This window comes from Athene noctua, chromosome 10, assembly GCF_965140245.1.
Source record: "Athene noctua chromosome 10, bAthNoc1.hap1.1, whole genome shotgun sequence".
NCBI lineage: Eukaryota > Metazoa > Chordata > Aves > Strigiformes > Strigidae > Athene > Athene noctua.
In genome coordinates, this window is record NC_134046.1 from 21,757,260 (window position 1) to 21,775,562 (window position 18,303).

Here is an 18,303-nt window from a genome sequence, read left to right on the forward strand (position 1 = left end):
GCAGCTTGGAGACATCGATGGAGATATATCATTCCTTCTATTGAACCCCATCTTCTAGGCTTTTTTTTTTTTTCCTTGTGAAAACAAAATCCTACTCAGTTAGGACATGAAGCCTAGACATAGTTTTCTGTTCTGAAACGTTGTAATTTAAAAAGTTTAAACTATTTATTAAATTTATTTGTATATATTAATTCAGAATTTGTTAAAATACATGTAAATAATTTAGGCTGCCACCTGAACTTAACCACAACTTAAACTGAAGGGAAGAGTATATATTTCCATACAAACACAACATATAACATTTCCTCATGGTTCCACAATGGCCCATCTCCGTACACAATAGAATCAATATATCTTTGGGCTCTTTGAGCCATAACCATACCCTAGATGAGACGGAGAGATCCAAACACAGTAAGATTTGTCTGCTAATTTGTGTATGGTTTTCTTTAATATTTTGCTGGTTGTCTGGACTTCAACACAGTCTTGTAGAGCAAGACTGGCCCACACTGAAAAGGTGATGAAGCTGCTCTTTACAGAGCTGCCACTTTGCATATTGTTTCATGATCAGCGTATAGATGCATCTTAAAACTCTTCCTTCCAATAATGCAATGTAGGTAAGAGACGGTATGTGTTGAAAATCGAGATACCACAGGCAAAGCAGGAAAACAGTGTTTGGCTGTTTGTAGAGCACAAAACTGCACCTACTCCTTGCAGAGTTGATTTACATGAGGTCCATTGTTTTCTGTCATGTGACATGTCTGTAGGTGAATAGCTTTTGACTGTTTTGGAACATGGATTAAAAAACTTGCTAGAATATCTTCGAAAGAACCCTGTGTAACATGCCTCATCCTTTTATAAATTAAGAAACCCATTTGAATTCATCTACCAGTTTCAGCTGCTGCCTGTTCTATTTGCCATGCTGTGGTTCCCTGTGTGTTTTAAATATGTTATTGCTATCCTCAGTGGGCACTGAAACTTTGAATGTGCTTGTTTTGAAATTTCATTGAGGCATACTTAGACTCTTACAAAATCTCTCCCAGACATTAGTGTAAGTGTGTTGGCACTGCATGTCTACTAGGACTCTGAGATTGTGTCTTTGATTGCTCATTTGTGAGCTTCTATTAAAAGATTACTTGTGTGTTAGCCAGGTGTATGGCCAACCTGTGTAATGGTGTCTGTATGTGTGTTGTTCTGGCTGGAGGAAAGTCATTTAAAAACAGGCTTCAAGAACTGGTTGACCTATGTGGAAACAGACTGCACAGATGTGTTGTAATATCCTTCCCACTTCAGCAGACATGACTAAACAGACTTTGTCTGCTCTGAACAATTAAGATGTTTGCCAGTGTGTGTAGGGCCCCATGCAAGTTCCAGCTTGTTCCCAACTGGTAGAGGAGTTTTTCAATTTGTGCAAAAATATTTTCGCTGTTCATGTTCTCTTCATTTCAGGGTTTACTCAAGAACTTTTAACTTTTTAAGGAACACCTTAGTCTTTGCATAAATAAAAACACTTCCAGTGTTTCGATTTTTCTGTTTTTTTTAATTCCCTGGAAGCAGTACTTAATATAGCCAAAAAATCAAACCTTGCTTTATATGAAAACAAAGTAAGAAAACCCAGCGCTGTTTATTCATGACCACAACAGTTTTCCTGTCATCATGACTCACAAAAAGAATCTGAGAATCTCTGCTAAGATTTTGACTTTAATGTGGAGGCTCTTGAATGTAAGTTTAGAGCTCTGGAGTGGTATCCCCAGGATGCCAGTGGAACTGGGGACTGATACTGTGTAACTGGTGTCAGGGGGAACTTTTTGCTATCGAATTAAATAAAACAAGGAACAGGGAATTCACTAATAAAAGCTTTGAGAGAAATAAGATTAGGTTTGTTATGCTCAATAGAGCGATCACTAAGTTACTATAGGTGTGACTGGTCTATCTGCTGCCTCTGAAGGTGTGGCTTTGGTGAGAGAAAACTGTGCTGTCAGAGCAATAGAAGAGTCATTTATCTGCTGAGGTAGGCTGACAAACCAGATACTCAAAGCCATTTCTCCAAGGCAGACTTCCTCGAAGGAAGAAGACTGTGTGCTTCCTGCTGTCATATCTGTCTCATGTCTATTTGGTAATTAGAGAAATTTTCTGAAGCTAGTGAGTTTAAAGTATTGAACGCTCTTCAAAGAAAGCATCACAAAATGAAGCATACAGATCCAAACCTGAGATATGATTGTTAATGGGTTGGGGTTTTTTTATTCCCTCAGTATTGTTGGTTAATGTTATGGAACACTTTTTTTGTTGAAATTTTAATTGAGCTGTATTACTACAAAGACAAAAGAATACAAAAGTTTCCATGAGCAGCTACTTCCTTACATCACCAAAGTCATCCAGAGCAACAATATTTAGATATCAGATTGGCAGGAAATGACTACATCAGACTACAGCATTTAGTCTTTCAGAAACTTTTTGAACTAGAAAACAGTCCCTTGACTTTCAAAAGAAGAATTATGAAGCATGTATTTGCAATAAGTATAGAATATTTGTTCTGTATTAAAATAATTGGACAGTATTTGATTAAAACTTTGCTACTTAGGTGTTTCAGCTGGAAACAGAACTTCATCATGGTGTGTGCTGAGCAGCACATGAAAAAGAAATGCCATTCCCTCTTTCCCTTAGCAATTCCCCTTCCCTCAGCAACAGATAAGCCTTTAAAGCAAAAAAAATTCAGTTAAGATGCTAAACCCATTAGAGGATTTAATTGTTCATGACAAATATAACTAAGTCATCTGAGTAACATAATAATGTTGATACAACTTAAATTATAAAACCTAACTACCAGTTATTCAACATATTACAGAATCGTAGAAAATTGAGACTGGAAGGGAGGTGTGGAGGTCATCATGTCCTGCTTCCTCCTCGGTACAGGCTACAGCTGTAGGCAGCTCATCCCAGTGCTTAACCACTGTCACTTGACAATTTTGCCTTGTGTCCAGACAGAGTTTCTCTTGTTGCAACTTATGCCCATTGCCTTTTCTGTACGTGCTACTCCAAGGAGTCTTGTTATCTGATTCCACAGCTCATTATTAGCTGGAACAGAGAGTGGAGATACTTTACGAAGAAGTTACAGAAGTATCTTAACGTGGTGAACTTTATATACTGTTTACTCCCTGAATTTCTTGGTAAACCTTTATTTTCAATGCTAAAAGCTAGTTTAAATCAAAGTTGAACAAAATAAATTTCGAAAAATGTTTTCATAAAGAGTTTTCTTCTGTACATTACTGTTGGATACAGTAACTGAAGGGAGTTACTGAAGTGACATTTTGTCTTAGACAAAGAAGGGATTGCTTTTTTTTAAAGAAAATTATTCATTTGGGTGAAATATATGTGACTAGGAACATGCTTCCTATTTTTTCAAAGCTTCCTTTATCTGAAGAGTGCACTGATAGAGCACTGATCTATAAAAATCACAGTTCTAAACAACCTTATTCTCTCAGTTATAGCTGTGTATATCTGTGAATAATTTCTAAAGGTTGGCTGTGCCAAGTTTTGTTGACTACATAGTCTTATCAGTGGAAGAAACAGATCATGACTTTGAAGATGAAGGAAAACTTTGCTTCATCTTTACAATGAAACTAGACTGTGGATCATTGTATTAAATGTTGTGCAAAGGGGCAACAAAGAAAATAGTTCTTGCTTTTAATATCCTGTTTCGATTTCCCCCCAAAGTGAGATTGCTGTCTTTAGTAGTTTGAAGCTGTACTTACAAATTCTACTTCAACAGCAAAATTTTATTGCAGCCCATCATTTGTTTCTTTGATTCCTGCGTGTGATTATAATTTAGCTTTCAGGAGTATCAAAGAAATAGTTATCAACTTGTTATCATACAATTTATTCCCTGTGGATATGTCAGTGTGGGAGAAAGCTCCATGGTAACTGATAAAATAGATGAGTGGACAACAGAAGCTTTCCTTAATGGCAGAATTACATGCAGTCTGTAACTTAAGATAGGAGCTGGCTTGAGCTATACAGTGAAATAATGTACAGTTAAAGGGTTTGTGATACATGGGAGATGTATTGCAGCAGACACACACACACAAAGATTTATAGTTGGAATAACAGACCTAAGTGGTAGATCTGTGCTTTGAATGAGATTAATGCAATCAGCATGACCCTCAGAACAATGAGAAAATGAGGGGAGTTTAAGGCATAAGGAGATGCAGGCTTTAAAGAGGACCTCTGGACAAATAGGACTGTGTTAAAAATGTTTATGATATGGTTTAAAATTGTCTTGATGTGTAGCTCAAATAAAGGCAGGCTCTAATATCCAGGATGGTTTGGATTACCAAGAGGAGAAAAAAGGAGAGGATTTCAAAGGCAGAAATGACTGGCGCTTAGCTAAAGCTTCCCTACTTACAGTTATGAGGAAACCAAATGTCATTTATGTCTTTTGAAACTCCTTTTCTCTAATGTTGTTATTTTCATAGTGTCTTAGACCACAACCTGGGTATGATATGACTAATTCAGACTGAGCTTCTTAGAAAATATTTTCTGTTACCCATAATAAAAAAAAAGGGGGGAGAAAACATCCATTTCTGATGTGAAGGAAATCAAAACCTGTCCTTAGTTACAGCAGAATTTTTTATATACCGTTATGAGAAGAAAGAACTGTTTCAGTAGAACAGTAATAACACTTGTTTATCACGCTAGAAGAAAACTATTAAAATTGCATAAGAGCTTTTAAATAAATTTCATGATAAAGTGACAGGCATTCAAAAGGTTAATCCAAGAGAGGTGGTCAGCTTTACAGAAAATAGAAAATTGTACCATTTCTCTGAGCTCCCAGTGAGGATGCTCTGGAAAAATACTACTCCTGGGAAAACCATCCTTTGTGCTAGCTGTTTTTTGTGGTGTTGCTTGGGTTTTCTGTTTGGTTTTTTTTTTTAAGTCTTCTGTATTACACAATAGGTGAATGCACCAATGACATTTTGTAAGAATACTCCATCGAGCCAAAAAAAGTTATGAAAATTTGATGTTAAGTCAGAAGGGATAAGAATGAGATGATTATATATGGAGTTGCAAGCCAGAACGCAGCTTGTCAGTGAACACTGTGCAGCAAAAGTTTACACAGGACAAGAACCGTATTTAGGGAGCGGGATCATATGTTGCCAAAGTAAAGAGATGATCAAAATAGTTCTTTTAAGGTGTTTGTTTTGGATAAAATCATTTGCCTGCCTGAGTCCCACATTGTAGCTATTGAACACAATCTTACGTTTCTCAAATTCAGACCCAAACATTTAAGTTAACATTATGAGAGTGCTTCTCAGATTTTTTTTTTTCAGTTTAAAAAAAGAGCAGTTGCAAACAATAGCTTAATGTTTCAGTTATTTATAGAGTGCCTCTGTGTTTTGGTTTATATCGAGTCTTCAGTTTTCCCCTATGCAATATCTATAATCACCTGTTCCTTTTAATTTCTGTTTATTATCAGTTCTGTAAGGAATGGAAGAGCTTTATAAACTGAGTAAAATAAATCATTTTATTCACTACTGAAAATAAAACCATTTTTTGAAGGGCAACGTGATCTTAAATGTTTTTAAATGAGTATGACCTCAGTTTTGAATCTTGTCTGAAAAGGTGTCACTCACAGCATATTGTCAAACGGCTGCTCGATCCTCCTGCTCTTGGCACGGAAGGAAAAGCACAGCCCGATGAAACAGCAGCAGTGCTGTCTGCAGCAGGTTGTTGCTCTGGGGATATGTCTCAGCTGAATGCTGTTGTACCCTGGCATCGCCTGGCTCAGGCAACCTGCTGGGAAGCACAGCATGAGAGGAGATCCCTGTAAGGACATGTAAAATGTAGGTCCTGCTGCATTTTACAATTTTCTGTTTGAATTAAAACAATTTTTTTAATTATGGAGAACAACCTCATAAGTATATTCCAGTTCTTTCTTGAGGGGGAAGAGGAGGTGGTGAAGTGAAAAAAAAAAGGATCTTTAAGATCATGTAAATTTAGTGCCACAAAGAAATAAAATATGTTTTCATAGTGCAAGAGATCTGTTGCTTGTTTTAAGATGAATCTCATGGAAAATTCATTTAGCAGCCTTGGTTTATATTCCCGTTTCGAAAGCATACTCATTATATTTGCTGCCCTGCAATCACTTTTAAAAGTAGTTTCTCACTCTGTCATTCACAGTTGGATTAACATGTTCTTTCTGCAGTCCCCGTTGATCCCATAAACTCAGTGTAATTGCAATCATATAATAGGCAAAACCATCAAAGTAATCCCATATAGGGGGGAAAGAGCATTCTGAGCCAAAACAAGCTGTTTGGCTTGTAAGCAATTGGACGCCTTTACTGTAGCACATCTGCAATGTTCTCTGAGTTACAGAGCTCCATAGCATGGCATCCTGCATGCTTCGAGATACTCTGATACTATAGAAATGCTCTAACAGCGCTGTGCTAAACTTGACTAGGCTAAATAGACTTTTAATAAAAGGATTGGTTTGTACCACAGAGATTACATTGGAGGGACTGTGTTTATTCTCTTTTTCAGAGCACTGGGTTACAAAGTGCAACAGAGTGGGTTTGATTTTGAGTTGGTGAACAATTTGCTGCACTCAGAGAAAAGAAATCACTTGATGTGGTCATGCCATCTTCCTACAGTTTAGTGCCATTGGACTGAAATACTTTTCACCTACCATTGCGAGCTTGATAAAATGAAAATAAATGAAATGAAAAAGCCAACAGGAGAGCAAGTGGGTTTCCCCTTTGTTAAAGCAGGTCTGGAAGGACAGATGAAGAAAGGGAAAATGAGAGAATTAAATAAGGAGATTTGATAGCTAGGACACATACAACTACAACATTATGTGGTCAGAAAATCAAAAGCATTTTTGAAAAGTGTTGCAGAATCCTAAAAGTCATGCAAGACCCTGCTAGCACAAAATCTCTGCGCAGTATCATCAAAATTCTTGTTTGTTCAGTTGTTTCTGTATTAATGGAAGTGTTGTAAAAATAAATCTGACACTTGTACAAGTTTTCAGCTGAATCTGGATCAGACATGTAGTTTCAGAACTGTTTCCCGAGTCACTATGTAGGTTTTTTAATGAGCTTGAGGCTGCCTCTATTATTTAGAAAATTGTGTAGCGTATGGGCATAGAAAATGCTTTGAGTGAGGTAATGTGCTTGTAGAGGTCTGTTATTGATGATGCACCTTTTGGTTTTTCATGTTAATTTTCTGTCCATTTATAACAGTAGGGGTTTAGTAGAACTAAACTGTAAACCTAATCTGCCTGTTGTATTTCTAGAACATCTCTACCTTTAATATCTAAAGATTTTACTAGCTGTGCTTTTATACCAACACTTGCAGTTTTCTAGGTAATATTTATTTTTATCCTATTTGATAAACTTAATGGGAAAAGTGATCTGTAGGATTTTAGTAATAATCATGGGGGAGACCGACATGTCAGATTTTAATACAAATGCATTTCTCTTCTCTACGTTTTTCAACTATATAATGTGAAATAAATCTGATTATTACAGTATCATTTATGCATTTAATGCTGGAAACCATTTTCCTTTATTCAGTTAGTTTCAGCTGGTGTCTTCAGAAATAATTTCAGTTTCTAACTATATGAGGAGCATTCTTTCTGCAGAAGAGGAGAGAGGATAAAGTTTTGTGATGCCTCCTCCACAAAATAGAAATGTTGTGTAAACACTGCATGTATCTCCATGGAAGCAATGATGAGATTAGTGGGGTCACTGGATAAATCAAAATTCTAATGAATTCATATTTTGATTGCTTTTCAAGTTTCTTTTACTTATGTGTTATATACAGTGCACTAGTGGAAATACATTTATACTAAAGATGTGTACAGAATACGTATGTAAGATGGCATAACTGCATGTAGGAAATCTGTGTTAGTTTTTCTGCCAAATATTATTTTCTGATAATGGGAATTGAGCTGAAAAGGATCCATATTGTTGATAGCAGAATTATTTAGAATAATGCATATTTTGTTTCTTTTTGCCAGCTACACTTTGTGAAGGTGGAGTGTGGTTGGATAAACAGGAGAATACTGTAGGATTGAAGTGTGGCTCATATCTGAGTTAGGTGACCTTCCAGTAGTACTTTTTATTGTTGTGGGATTCTGTGTCTCATCAGAAAATTGTGCACTTCACTCAGTCAGTACAACTTCAAGGATTTCTGTGGACCTTTTTTTCACTTGCAGAAGTTGGAAGTTCTTTTGAAAATAAGAGGGAGATTTTTCCAGTTCTAAAGCGTCTTTTTGCTGTCTCCCTTTGTGGTACGGCATGATTTGCAAATATCGATCTTAGTTCCTTCTTCCACCTCAACTCTCTGTCTCCGTGAAGAGTGGTGAGATGACTGATTCTTCACGCAGGCTGTCAGAATGCACATTCAGGAACGTGTCCCCTGTCTGACCAGCCATATAGTTGTGGTCTGAATTTCTTTTGATTGTAAAGGTTGTCTGGTTTATTAGGTGAAGAGAAACTGTACCTCTGTAACTTAGCATCTTTAAGCTGTTGAAAAGATTGGAAGTAGATGACTCTTCTGTTACTGTAAGGAAGATGTGGCTCTGTCAACCAGCACAGGTGCTATAAAGAAGCATTATGAGGATGATAATGATAGAGGGCGTATTTATGGATATGTGATGGGTATGGGTTAATTTGATAAAGACGATCCTTGTTTCAAGAGATTATTTAATCTTTGGTTTGAAGGTAGAGTAAAACATTGGATCAGGATCCTTAGAGAGGCTGTGAAATCTCAAAAATGTTTAAAAATCAGCCGGAGAAGACCCTGAGCAATCTGATCTAGGTGGCCCTGCTCTTTTGAACAGACAAAATTTCCAGAGGTATCCTCCAATTGAGCTCAGTTTGTGATTTTGTGACCCTGTATTAGAGCACTGAGTGTGCCTTGTGTCATGTTTTATAATGTCTGTTGTTTCTGAATTAGTTTTGAAATTCAGATGAATAGCTTGTGTAGTTAAACAGCTGCTCTTTTTTTAACCAGTAACTATCAAATGTTTGATTCTTTATGACCTGAAAACCAATTTACAGGTCTTGGACAGCAGTTATGCATCACCTGTGAATTAAAAAGATGTAGTGGAACATGGCAAGCTATTGATTTACAGCAAAACATGTAAAGTCTGTGTAGTTGGAATGGAACTCACATGCGTAAATGCTGTTAATTATTCTGAGATCTTCATTTCTGTATATGATCCAGATTTCCTGTACAAGGCTGTGAAAACCTTGAAAGTAAATGTGCATTTACATTGTGAATTTTTTGTGGGATTTAGAAATGTAATGAATATAGACTTACACATATTTTTATTTTAAATGTAAAATTTGGGCACATCAAAGGAAGAATATGATAGAAGAATTTGAATATATACTTTTGTATACTATAATGTTTTTATTTTTGTTTCAGTCAAAGGGTTTATATCAGATCTAATCATTACTATGATAGTATTTACATTAATTGTGGCTTTATTCAAACAGACGTTCTGTTTGGATAGTTGCCTTTTAGTGGTAGTAAAATGAAGTTTAAAATCCCACGCAAAATAGGATAATGGCAATCATCAAACCTGCTTGGTAGGGGGGTGGTTGGTTGGTTGTTTTCACACTTGTTTATTTTCAGTTTTTAAGAGCCTGAGGAAAATAATTAATAGTAGAAACTATCCGCTCAGGTATATGTCATTCCAACAACTCAAGTGCTGTGCCCTGAAAAATGGCCTTTTCAGCTTCAAAGCACTTATAGAGGGGGAGAAAAATTGGGTTTGTTTTTGCTTGCTTCTCTGCTTTGGTTTTTTTGCCTGGTAAAACAAGAAACAATGGAAGGAAATGTGTCTGAGGCATTCTTACACCAAGAAAACCCTAGTATGCATTTTTTTTGTTTCTTTTATTATATTGTTTCATTAACTGTTAGTTGTATTATAAAAAAATCATCCTTTTTATGAATGTTTTCATATAATATTCTGATAAATACCTAGGAAAACTCCTATCAAAACAGAAGGGAGCAATTACTGTCCAGTGCTACTATTTGTGTATCTGTTTGGAATGTATTACTACAGGATATAAAAATGGCTTTCTAGCTAAAAGTTCACAATGTAAACAAATACTTTCTGTACGGTTTACTTGCCTTTTTCTATTTCATTCTTAAATATGTTTTTCAAAGTATCTCAAATCTTCAGATGCCAGTTCTACAAGATACTTAGAAAATGGTGTGGTTTCAAGTGTATGAACAGACTGAGCCCATGTGCTAAGGAGCTTGCTGAATTTCCGTATTGACCAGCTGTTGCAGTCATAGCTCAAATGTAGGTAGGTCAGTCAAAATATAAAGCCCATCTTGGAAGAAGTCATTTTCAGAAGAAGGCTCTGATCCCTCTGTCCCAAGCTTCTAGAACACTAGGTGCTGGATAAAAGGATGCAAAAATTGAGTAAACAGTAAAGGGACAGGAAATCAAATTCACGACACTTGTAGCTTGATAGAATGGAGGACATCAGAGGAAGAAAGAAGAGATGTCCTGAAAGTTGTTGACAGGATTCTTATACTGCAGCTCACAAGATGAAAATCAGTGGATGAATTGAAAAGGGGTAATGTTTGCATTTTGTATGAAAAGTGAGGCCAGTCATGACAAGTATTATACATATATCCAAGAGAATGCATACAAGAGGAACTCAAAAAATGATGGTTGCTCTTGGTTGAGATAAAAATGGGAATATCTCATGACCTTGACCTTTTAAGCTGTGGTTGCAGGCTGAAAATACAGAATTTTCAAAAGGCTGCAAAGGGAAGACAAGCATCAGTCAGGGACACCATCATTGAAAAAAAATACAAAGTTGATGGACTTGAATTTTATTGAGAGATAGTAAACCATTCAGATGGGGTGGGCTCTGAAGACAGAGACAGAAAAAAAGAATGTATGGAGGTGCTAGGGATGCCGGGAATTTGTCAGCCATGATCAACTAGCTAGGGTAGGACAACTGTGTACAGAGATCGGAAAAAATTACCTACTGTTTAAATAAAGCAGCTTGAAATAAGAAATGCAGTTTTTATAATCCTTGGCTTTTATTTTTTTTTTAAGGTTAACTTCTTTTTGTGTGTGTTTGTAATTTCTGTGTCAACTGAAGTGGGAAGTATCTGATAGTTAATTCTTCAGTTTATAGCCAAAACTGATTTTAGCTGTAGAGTAATTATAGAAACTTAGAAGCCACTTCTGAAAAAAAAAATAAAAAAATTAGCTATATCCTGCTGCAGAAATAGAAATCTGTTGTAGAAGAGCAGTTAGGTGTGGACTGGATGAACAGTTGTGGGGGAACCACTGCGATTGTTGCAGGATAAGCTTTTGCCCCTGGGAGCAAGAGTGGATCCTTTTTTAAGTGCATTACTTTGGTTTCTTAGATAGCAAAGAAAATACTTCACCGGAGAGTGCACTATGCAGGCTCTGACATGCGTCTGGATATAAATTCTGAACAAAGCTAAATGCTCACCTTAGTGTAGAATACTCTTCATGTTGGTTGTTCATTTATGGCTTTTTTTTTCCTGTGGGAAAGGGGGATGGGGAAGGAATTGTTGAATATGCAAAATGCTTGAAGTGTTTTCAGTTTCACTAAGATGAAGGGTAGTGCTTACTGTGCATCAGGTATCCAAGATGAAAGGAGGGTGCTGAACTTTATAATTATCCCTCAGTCTATACCACGAAGTCTGAAAAAGGTGCGTGTTAGAACTTGCAGGCATTTAATGAATTTCAAGTTGCAATTTAATTTCTTTGCCATTCCTGAAAGATACAGCCAGTGGACCAAGAATAATACTGAACAAGACATACAAGGCACGTTCATGCAGCCTGCTCTGTCTAGCTCATTTCTCTTACATTTAGACACACATACCCTGTGAAGTAATTTAGCCTGCCAAAAGTTCTGATGTATTGTCTCTCTGGTAGATCATAGAACATTGTTTAACCTAATATCTATCAAAACCCTCACATTTTATAGCTATTTAGTTGCTTTAAATTCAAACATATGCTTGAATGTGGGGGTTTTTTTGTTTATTTAAATTTCCTGAGTAAGTGTACATTTCTACATCAAAGACCAAGATATGATAAGCGTTAATTGATCTGGGAAGCTGTATGTTCTCATGTGATACTCAGCTGTGCTGTTTGATGTATGTAACCTAATTTTCAGCCCTTGCCTCTGCCTGTAGAATTTTACTCTTTACTTACACTTCACCATATTTGGAGCATTTATAACATAGTAAATACTGTGGTTTGCATGATAAAACTATTCCAGGTTTTTCTAAGCAGAGTGTTTTGGTACATGTGTATGTAAATTTATCTCAGTTGTGTGTAGAAAATAGTATCTGTGGGGGTTGTTTGTTTGTTTGTTTTGTCTCTCTTAATGCGGTAGCCATTTCTGAGGCAAATCCTGCTAGATCCATGCTGGCAAGTTTAAGAATCCCTCAAGGGTACATTTATATTCTTGAAAGTTTATTTATAAGATAAACAGTAGTTATGTATTTGAATTACATATATTAATTCTAGGATGCAAAGCCACTACCTGTTTCAGTAGGTGAACACCAATTTTGGAGCCATTGTCGTGGAATTAAATTTCAGGTACCAGGTGTTGTTGTTGTTGTATGAAGGAAATGCAATACTCTCTATTCAGTAGGATTTATTGAACATGCAATCTGGAACTGTAAAACCAATCAGTGGGAACTTGTGAACAGTTAAGTTAATACACAGGACTTTTTTTCTCTATTATTCCTATTATGTAAGAAAATAATACTAGTCATTTCAAGAAAACAAGTGTGGGAATTCTACTCTTATCCCGAATAGACATAATTTGCATCTGAAATTTAAGAATCTCTACAAAGAAGTTTGAATATAAAAGCACCTATTTGAAGAAACAGGTGCATTCAGATAATCTGTCCGGATTTGTACAGACTGGGTTGGTTTTGACAGCTGTTTTATTATCTTCCTATTTTATGACTTCTTCTGTCATTGCCTGTAGCTGCATTTAGGTTTGACTCACCCAGGTGTGCTGCAGGACAGAAGAGAAGTGAAAACAAAATCCAAATTCACAGCTTGATTTGGGTATCAGATTCTTGTTGTGACAGTCTTACAGACATTGTCTTTCATGGCTTTCTGTATTTCATGATTTCTCCTCTTAAAAGTTTCACTCTTTTGAAGTAATATCCAAAGTTTTCATACTCGTAGTCTATGTAGTTTAAATGTCAGTTCATGAAAATGTGTATTGCTCTGAACTAAGAGCCTATGATGTATTAGAATTTAGTTGTTAGTATTGACAACACCACAACTTTTGCACAATGTCATGTAGCTTGGTTTCTTTAGGTTAACATGCATGTTAACTTTTTTATTGAATTTTCTCATTTTGTTTCATGTTCTCCTCGCCCCTCTGCATGTATATTAAGGTATTACTACTTTGTTCTTTATAAACTTTAGTATGATTCAACACACCATGTCATGCCCCTTCCCTGGAAGGTTCAAGGCCAGGTTGGACGGGGCTTTGGGCAACCTGGGCTTGTGGAAGGTGTCCCTGCCCATGGCAGGGGGTGGGACTGGCTGGTCTTTAAGGTCCCTTCCAACCCAGACCACTCTGTGATTTTATGGTTGTGACTGCTCTGATAGTTAGGTGAAGTGTAATCTGTCTTATAAAACTGTGTTGTGGAAGTAAAATAATAGCATACTTTTTAAACATTTTAAAAAAAAAAAATTCTCCTCAGTCCGGGATGTTTGTATAGTGGTTAAATACCTGTGAACCTCAGTTTCAGTCTTTTTGCAAATATTTTTATGTTAAGAGCCTCCTAGAAAAGAGCTGTGCTTTAGATAGGAGAGAATTTAATTGACTTTCATTTCTCTTCGCTTTTATCCTCTTGTTAACAGCACTGTATTTCCTAAACAGCCTAGTAGGCGCTGCTGCTGGCTCTGCGATGTGCTTGCACTGTTAGTCTTCAAGTTACTTGAGGCCCTCTGTGGGTTGCCTGTCCTCGACTGTTAAGGCCAAATACAGGGAACTGCTTTCTTTAGTTTCAACGGAAAGAAATTACAGTGCCGTTGGAGCTGCTGTTTGTATTGTATGGGGTGTTAGAGTAATGCAAGCATCACACTTCAGATGTGTAAAGCAAAAAGGCTCTCCAAGCTTTACAGGAATTACAGAACAGCTAGCCAGTTCCTGGATAGAAGTATTTTCATATCACAAAACGACTGATGTAACTGGCACCCTTACCAGCCTTTCTCTGTGAAAAACAAACAAACAAAACGGAGAGTGTACTTGCCTTCTCACCCACACTGCTCAGATCCGAACAGATGATGGGAAAGCACAGAGCGGAGAAGCTGGCTACGCTCCCAGTATATCTGTTAAGTAGATAAAGATAACTTTTTTTTAGGGCTGTCGGTTGGCTTCTTTGACTTTTGCCTTTGAATCACCTCGTGGTGTATTTTTAAAAAGTACTTATTGTGCTGCTTTGACAGAGAGGTGTGTTTGTAAGGGTTCCAATCTATGGGCTTTGTTTTCAAACACAAGAGTGGACTAGACAAAGATGGACTATCAGTCTAAACTTTGGATTTCTTGTTTTTTGCCAGCTTGAATCATACCATAAACTCTATTTAAAGATTTTGTTTTTTGTATTTATTTTCCACATCCTTGACCCTGACTGATGAGTTGGACATTTGTGTTTGCCTTGGCAAGCTCCAAGCTGCTCATCTAGGGCAGGACGAAAACTCTTTTTCCCTTTTGTAAACAAACTGTTCCTTCAGTATTTTCCATAAAGATTTACACCACCATTTTGCAACACTTCTAGGAATTGAGAAAATTTTGCCATTCAGAGTTTTCATTTGACACAGCTTGTAGCACTGCATAGAAATGTTTTCTATGTTTTCTGAGGTTGGAGTTGAGGAGCTTTTTTCAGAATGCTTTCAAATTCCAGAAATACTGCATTTTGTCTTGAAGGGGTTTATTAAAGCTGTAGGTCAATATTCATTGGTGCCTGTCAAGAAATGGGGTTGTTTGTATTTTTTATTTGTCTCAGGCTAAACAATGCAGCTGTGAACACTGCCCCATTGTACTAGACCTCGTATACGTGTAAAATACTGCTTTGTGCCCTGAAGAATTTACAGTCTAAATAACTGTTTGTGTTCTGTATTTCTTTGGATATATTTTAGTGGTCAGGGTGTAAAATGAGAGTATAACTTACTGGGCCACTTTATGCCAACGCACAAAATAACTTTTGGAACAAATAAACTGGATTTCCTTTTCCACGGGGACAGAGGACTGATGCTGCTCCTTTTTTATTAAGTCATTGGAGGGACACAGTTCTGAGTGCTGTATGCCATATAAATGGCATTTTTGTTCTTGTAATCAAAAAGACTTGTCATGGTACTCCAGGAGTACTGCTGCTAATTTAGGCAAATTTGAAATGAAGAAAATTCTTAATTCTTATTCTTCACATAATATCATCTCTTTCAGTCAGAGATGAATCGATATTATGATATTAAATCCAACTACCCATGTTAGTCCTGATCCCAAGCTCCTGCAAGCCCTGCCAAGTGGAAGGAGAGTATTTGCCATGAGCTAAACTTCAAAGAAAATAATAAGTCTTTTAGGAGCACCCTCATTTGTCTGGAAGAATATTCAGAATATGGTCGTCCCTGTCCTCCCTCAGTAGTTCTGCGTGCAGGTCCCTGTATTTTTCCTCACATCATGCATTCTACTCCCTGGTAACTGATATGAATTTATAACACTCGCCTTAGTATGTTCACAAGGATACCAGATACCTTGATGTTCTGTGGAAATACTCACTTTTTTCTCCCAGTCCATAACTGCTTACTGAACAAGGCCAAGTAGCAAAGTAAAATTACAGTTATATTGTACTGCAGAAGAAAATCCGTGTAGTCCTAAAATTTCTTTAAAAAATAGGAAAGTATGAATTTCCATATAACTTCTCATCTTTAGGCTGCTATTTATGAGATCTAATATTTGAGTACAAAATGAAGTATTGGTGTATTAGTTCTTCATGAATGTCTTGAAAATTTTCTGCAGTGTATACTATTTATTGTAAGTTATTCTCTACACTAAATATGTGGCAATGAGTCAGCAAACCAAAACAAAATGTCTGGGTTTGGGTCTACAGCTCACTGTAAATGATAATAAACAACAAATAACCAAACTCACAGTTCAGGAGCAAATGCTGAAAAGTATATGTTAAAAATTATCCCCAAGATTACAAATATTGAATGATGTGTAGGTTGTTAAAAGAAGAGATAAATACTGAATTTTATGTAAAGCTCCTTTGGTGCTAGTCAACATTCCACAAAATGTTAGTTGTTATTCTTTTTTAAAAAGTAATACTAATTTTATAAAGATATATTAAAAGCATATTTGAACTCTACAAGCTAAAAATACGCTTCCTTTTTTGTTGCAGATCTGGGACATGAGTGATGATGAAACAGTCTGAAAATCAGCTGAATAAGGTGGAAGATGACCTACTTTGGACTGCAGCACCACCTTTTATCTGTTGTTTGACAAGTTAATGATTGCTTACCCATTCTGTCTGCTACAAATACAAACAAATATAATCCACATTTTGACACTAATATCTTCACCTTAAGAGCAGTCTGTTATGGATATAACTCTCCACATTTTCGTTTTTATTATGTAAATAACTAAAGCAATGTGGTTATGTTTAAACCTCGTCTTATTTTCTTTTTTTTTTCAGTTTCTAAATATGGCTTACATATAAAATATGCTGCTTAAGTAAACTTTGGTGTTTTATTTGTCCCAGTTTTTATTTTGCTTGTCAATGGACATGTCCAAGCAGCATGTCTAAATGTCTTTTTTCATCTTTCCCAGAATAGTGCCCCTTTAGTTGGAAATTATTAAGATTGATAATATTCTGCTATTGGGAGTTTAAACTGCATCTTTAAAGGAGAGCAGGAGTAGGTAAGAATCTACACCTACTGCCTACACCACATTGCTTGCTGCTTCCAAGTACATACTTACGCTACAATTGATTGTTTTGCCTGTGTCAGTGGAGGTGTTATTCTCTGTAAAGATCTCATAATTTCATGCTATGGAAAAGAATGTGGCTTGACTTATTTTTACACAGGCAAAACCAAAATGTGTTGGTATCATGATTAGGCTCCCCTGAAGTTTAGAGAAGGCTCTGTTATATAGTAAAAATTGCTTTGGGGGGTGTATAACTGATTCAGTCAAAACTTGTAGACAAATGCTTAACTGAAAGAAGAAATTGGTTCTCTAACTTTGCTATTCTTGGATGCTGTCATGTGGTACTCTACAGGTGTTAAAAAAATAGCAATTCTGATTTTTGTTTTGGTTGGATTTTAAGTTTTTAAATTTCTGCAGCATCAGCAATGGCTTCAGAGATTATGGCTGAGCACAAAGAGCAGTTTGAGAATCCTTGAGGTTTAAAGATAACTTGAGAAAAAAGGATTGAAAAATATTGAAGTACATTACTACAAAATTGAAAGTGAATCTATTGGTTTTTATCTTGGAATAGGTTTTAGAAGTATATTTGAAATCCCTTTTATGGCTTTATATTGTGGGGATTACGGACTAACTCACTCAGAAAAAATGCAAATCTCTTTATCTGCCAAGCAGTCTTTATTTCCCGTATATATTATGAAAATTAGTTTGGTCAATCCAGTTATTTTAGGTCCTTCCTTAACATAAGCTCTGAATATTTGGTGTAGATAATTTCACATTTTATCTCTTATGCCACATCAGAAGAAGTTCTGTCAGGTCAAATTTGCCTAAAACCAAGGATATCTGCAACTCCCATATTCTGATCATAAAAAAAGATTTATTGAAACATGCTGAGGTTTGCATCAAGTGTCTAAAATAGATATTGTTGCTATTTATTTTAACAATCATATTCATTATAATTATATGTTTTCTTAAGTAGCCTTAAGGGAATGTTGTGTTTAGCTAACTTCATTGTAATGTAAAAATGTATATGAGTGAAATATATTTTTTGAAAGACTAGTAGTCATAGGAAACTGATCTTTTGTTGGTCAGGGAATGAACAATAAGACTGATAACATGCCATGTCCGTTGTAAAGCACTTTGTTAATGTACATAATTAGTTATGAGTTCAAATGACTTCCATTTTGTTAGCCATGCCATAGTCCAGTGGGAATCATGAACCAGTACTGGGGTAGTTTAAAGAGAATGATCTGCATTTTTATCTTTTGGAGTTGCTGACTGTGGAGTGTCTCTTGGCAGTTTTTGGTTGTCTAAAACTTGCAAACTAGACATCTTTCTGAAATCTGAT

The 18,303-nt window shown here is 36.2% G+C and overlaps 1 protein-coding gene across 2 annotated transcripts in view; it reads left to right on the top strand.

Moving 5' to 3' along the window:
* Positions 1-18,014, top strand: part of ATG7 (autophagy related 7) — a 110,521-nt gene extending 92,507 nt beyond the window's left edge. For both annotated transcript variants that reach the window (XM_074914255.1, XM_074914254.1), the window contains exon 19: positions 16,435-18,014. In XM_074914255.1, coding sequence (XP_074770356.1) covers positions 16,435-16,467 — 33 coding nt within the window. In that variant the 3' untranslated portion in view covers positions 16,468-18,014. The remainder of the gene's footprint in view (positions 1-16,434) is intronic.
* Positions 18,015-18,303: the final 289 nt, after the last annotated feature.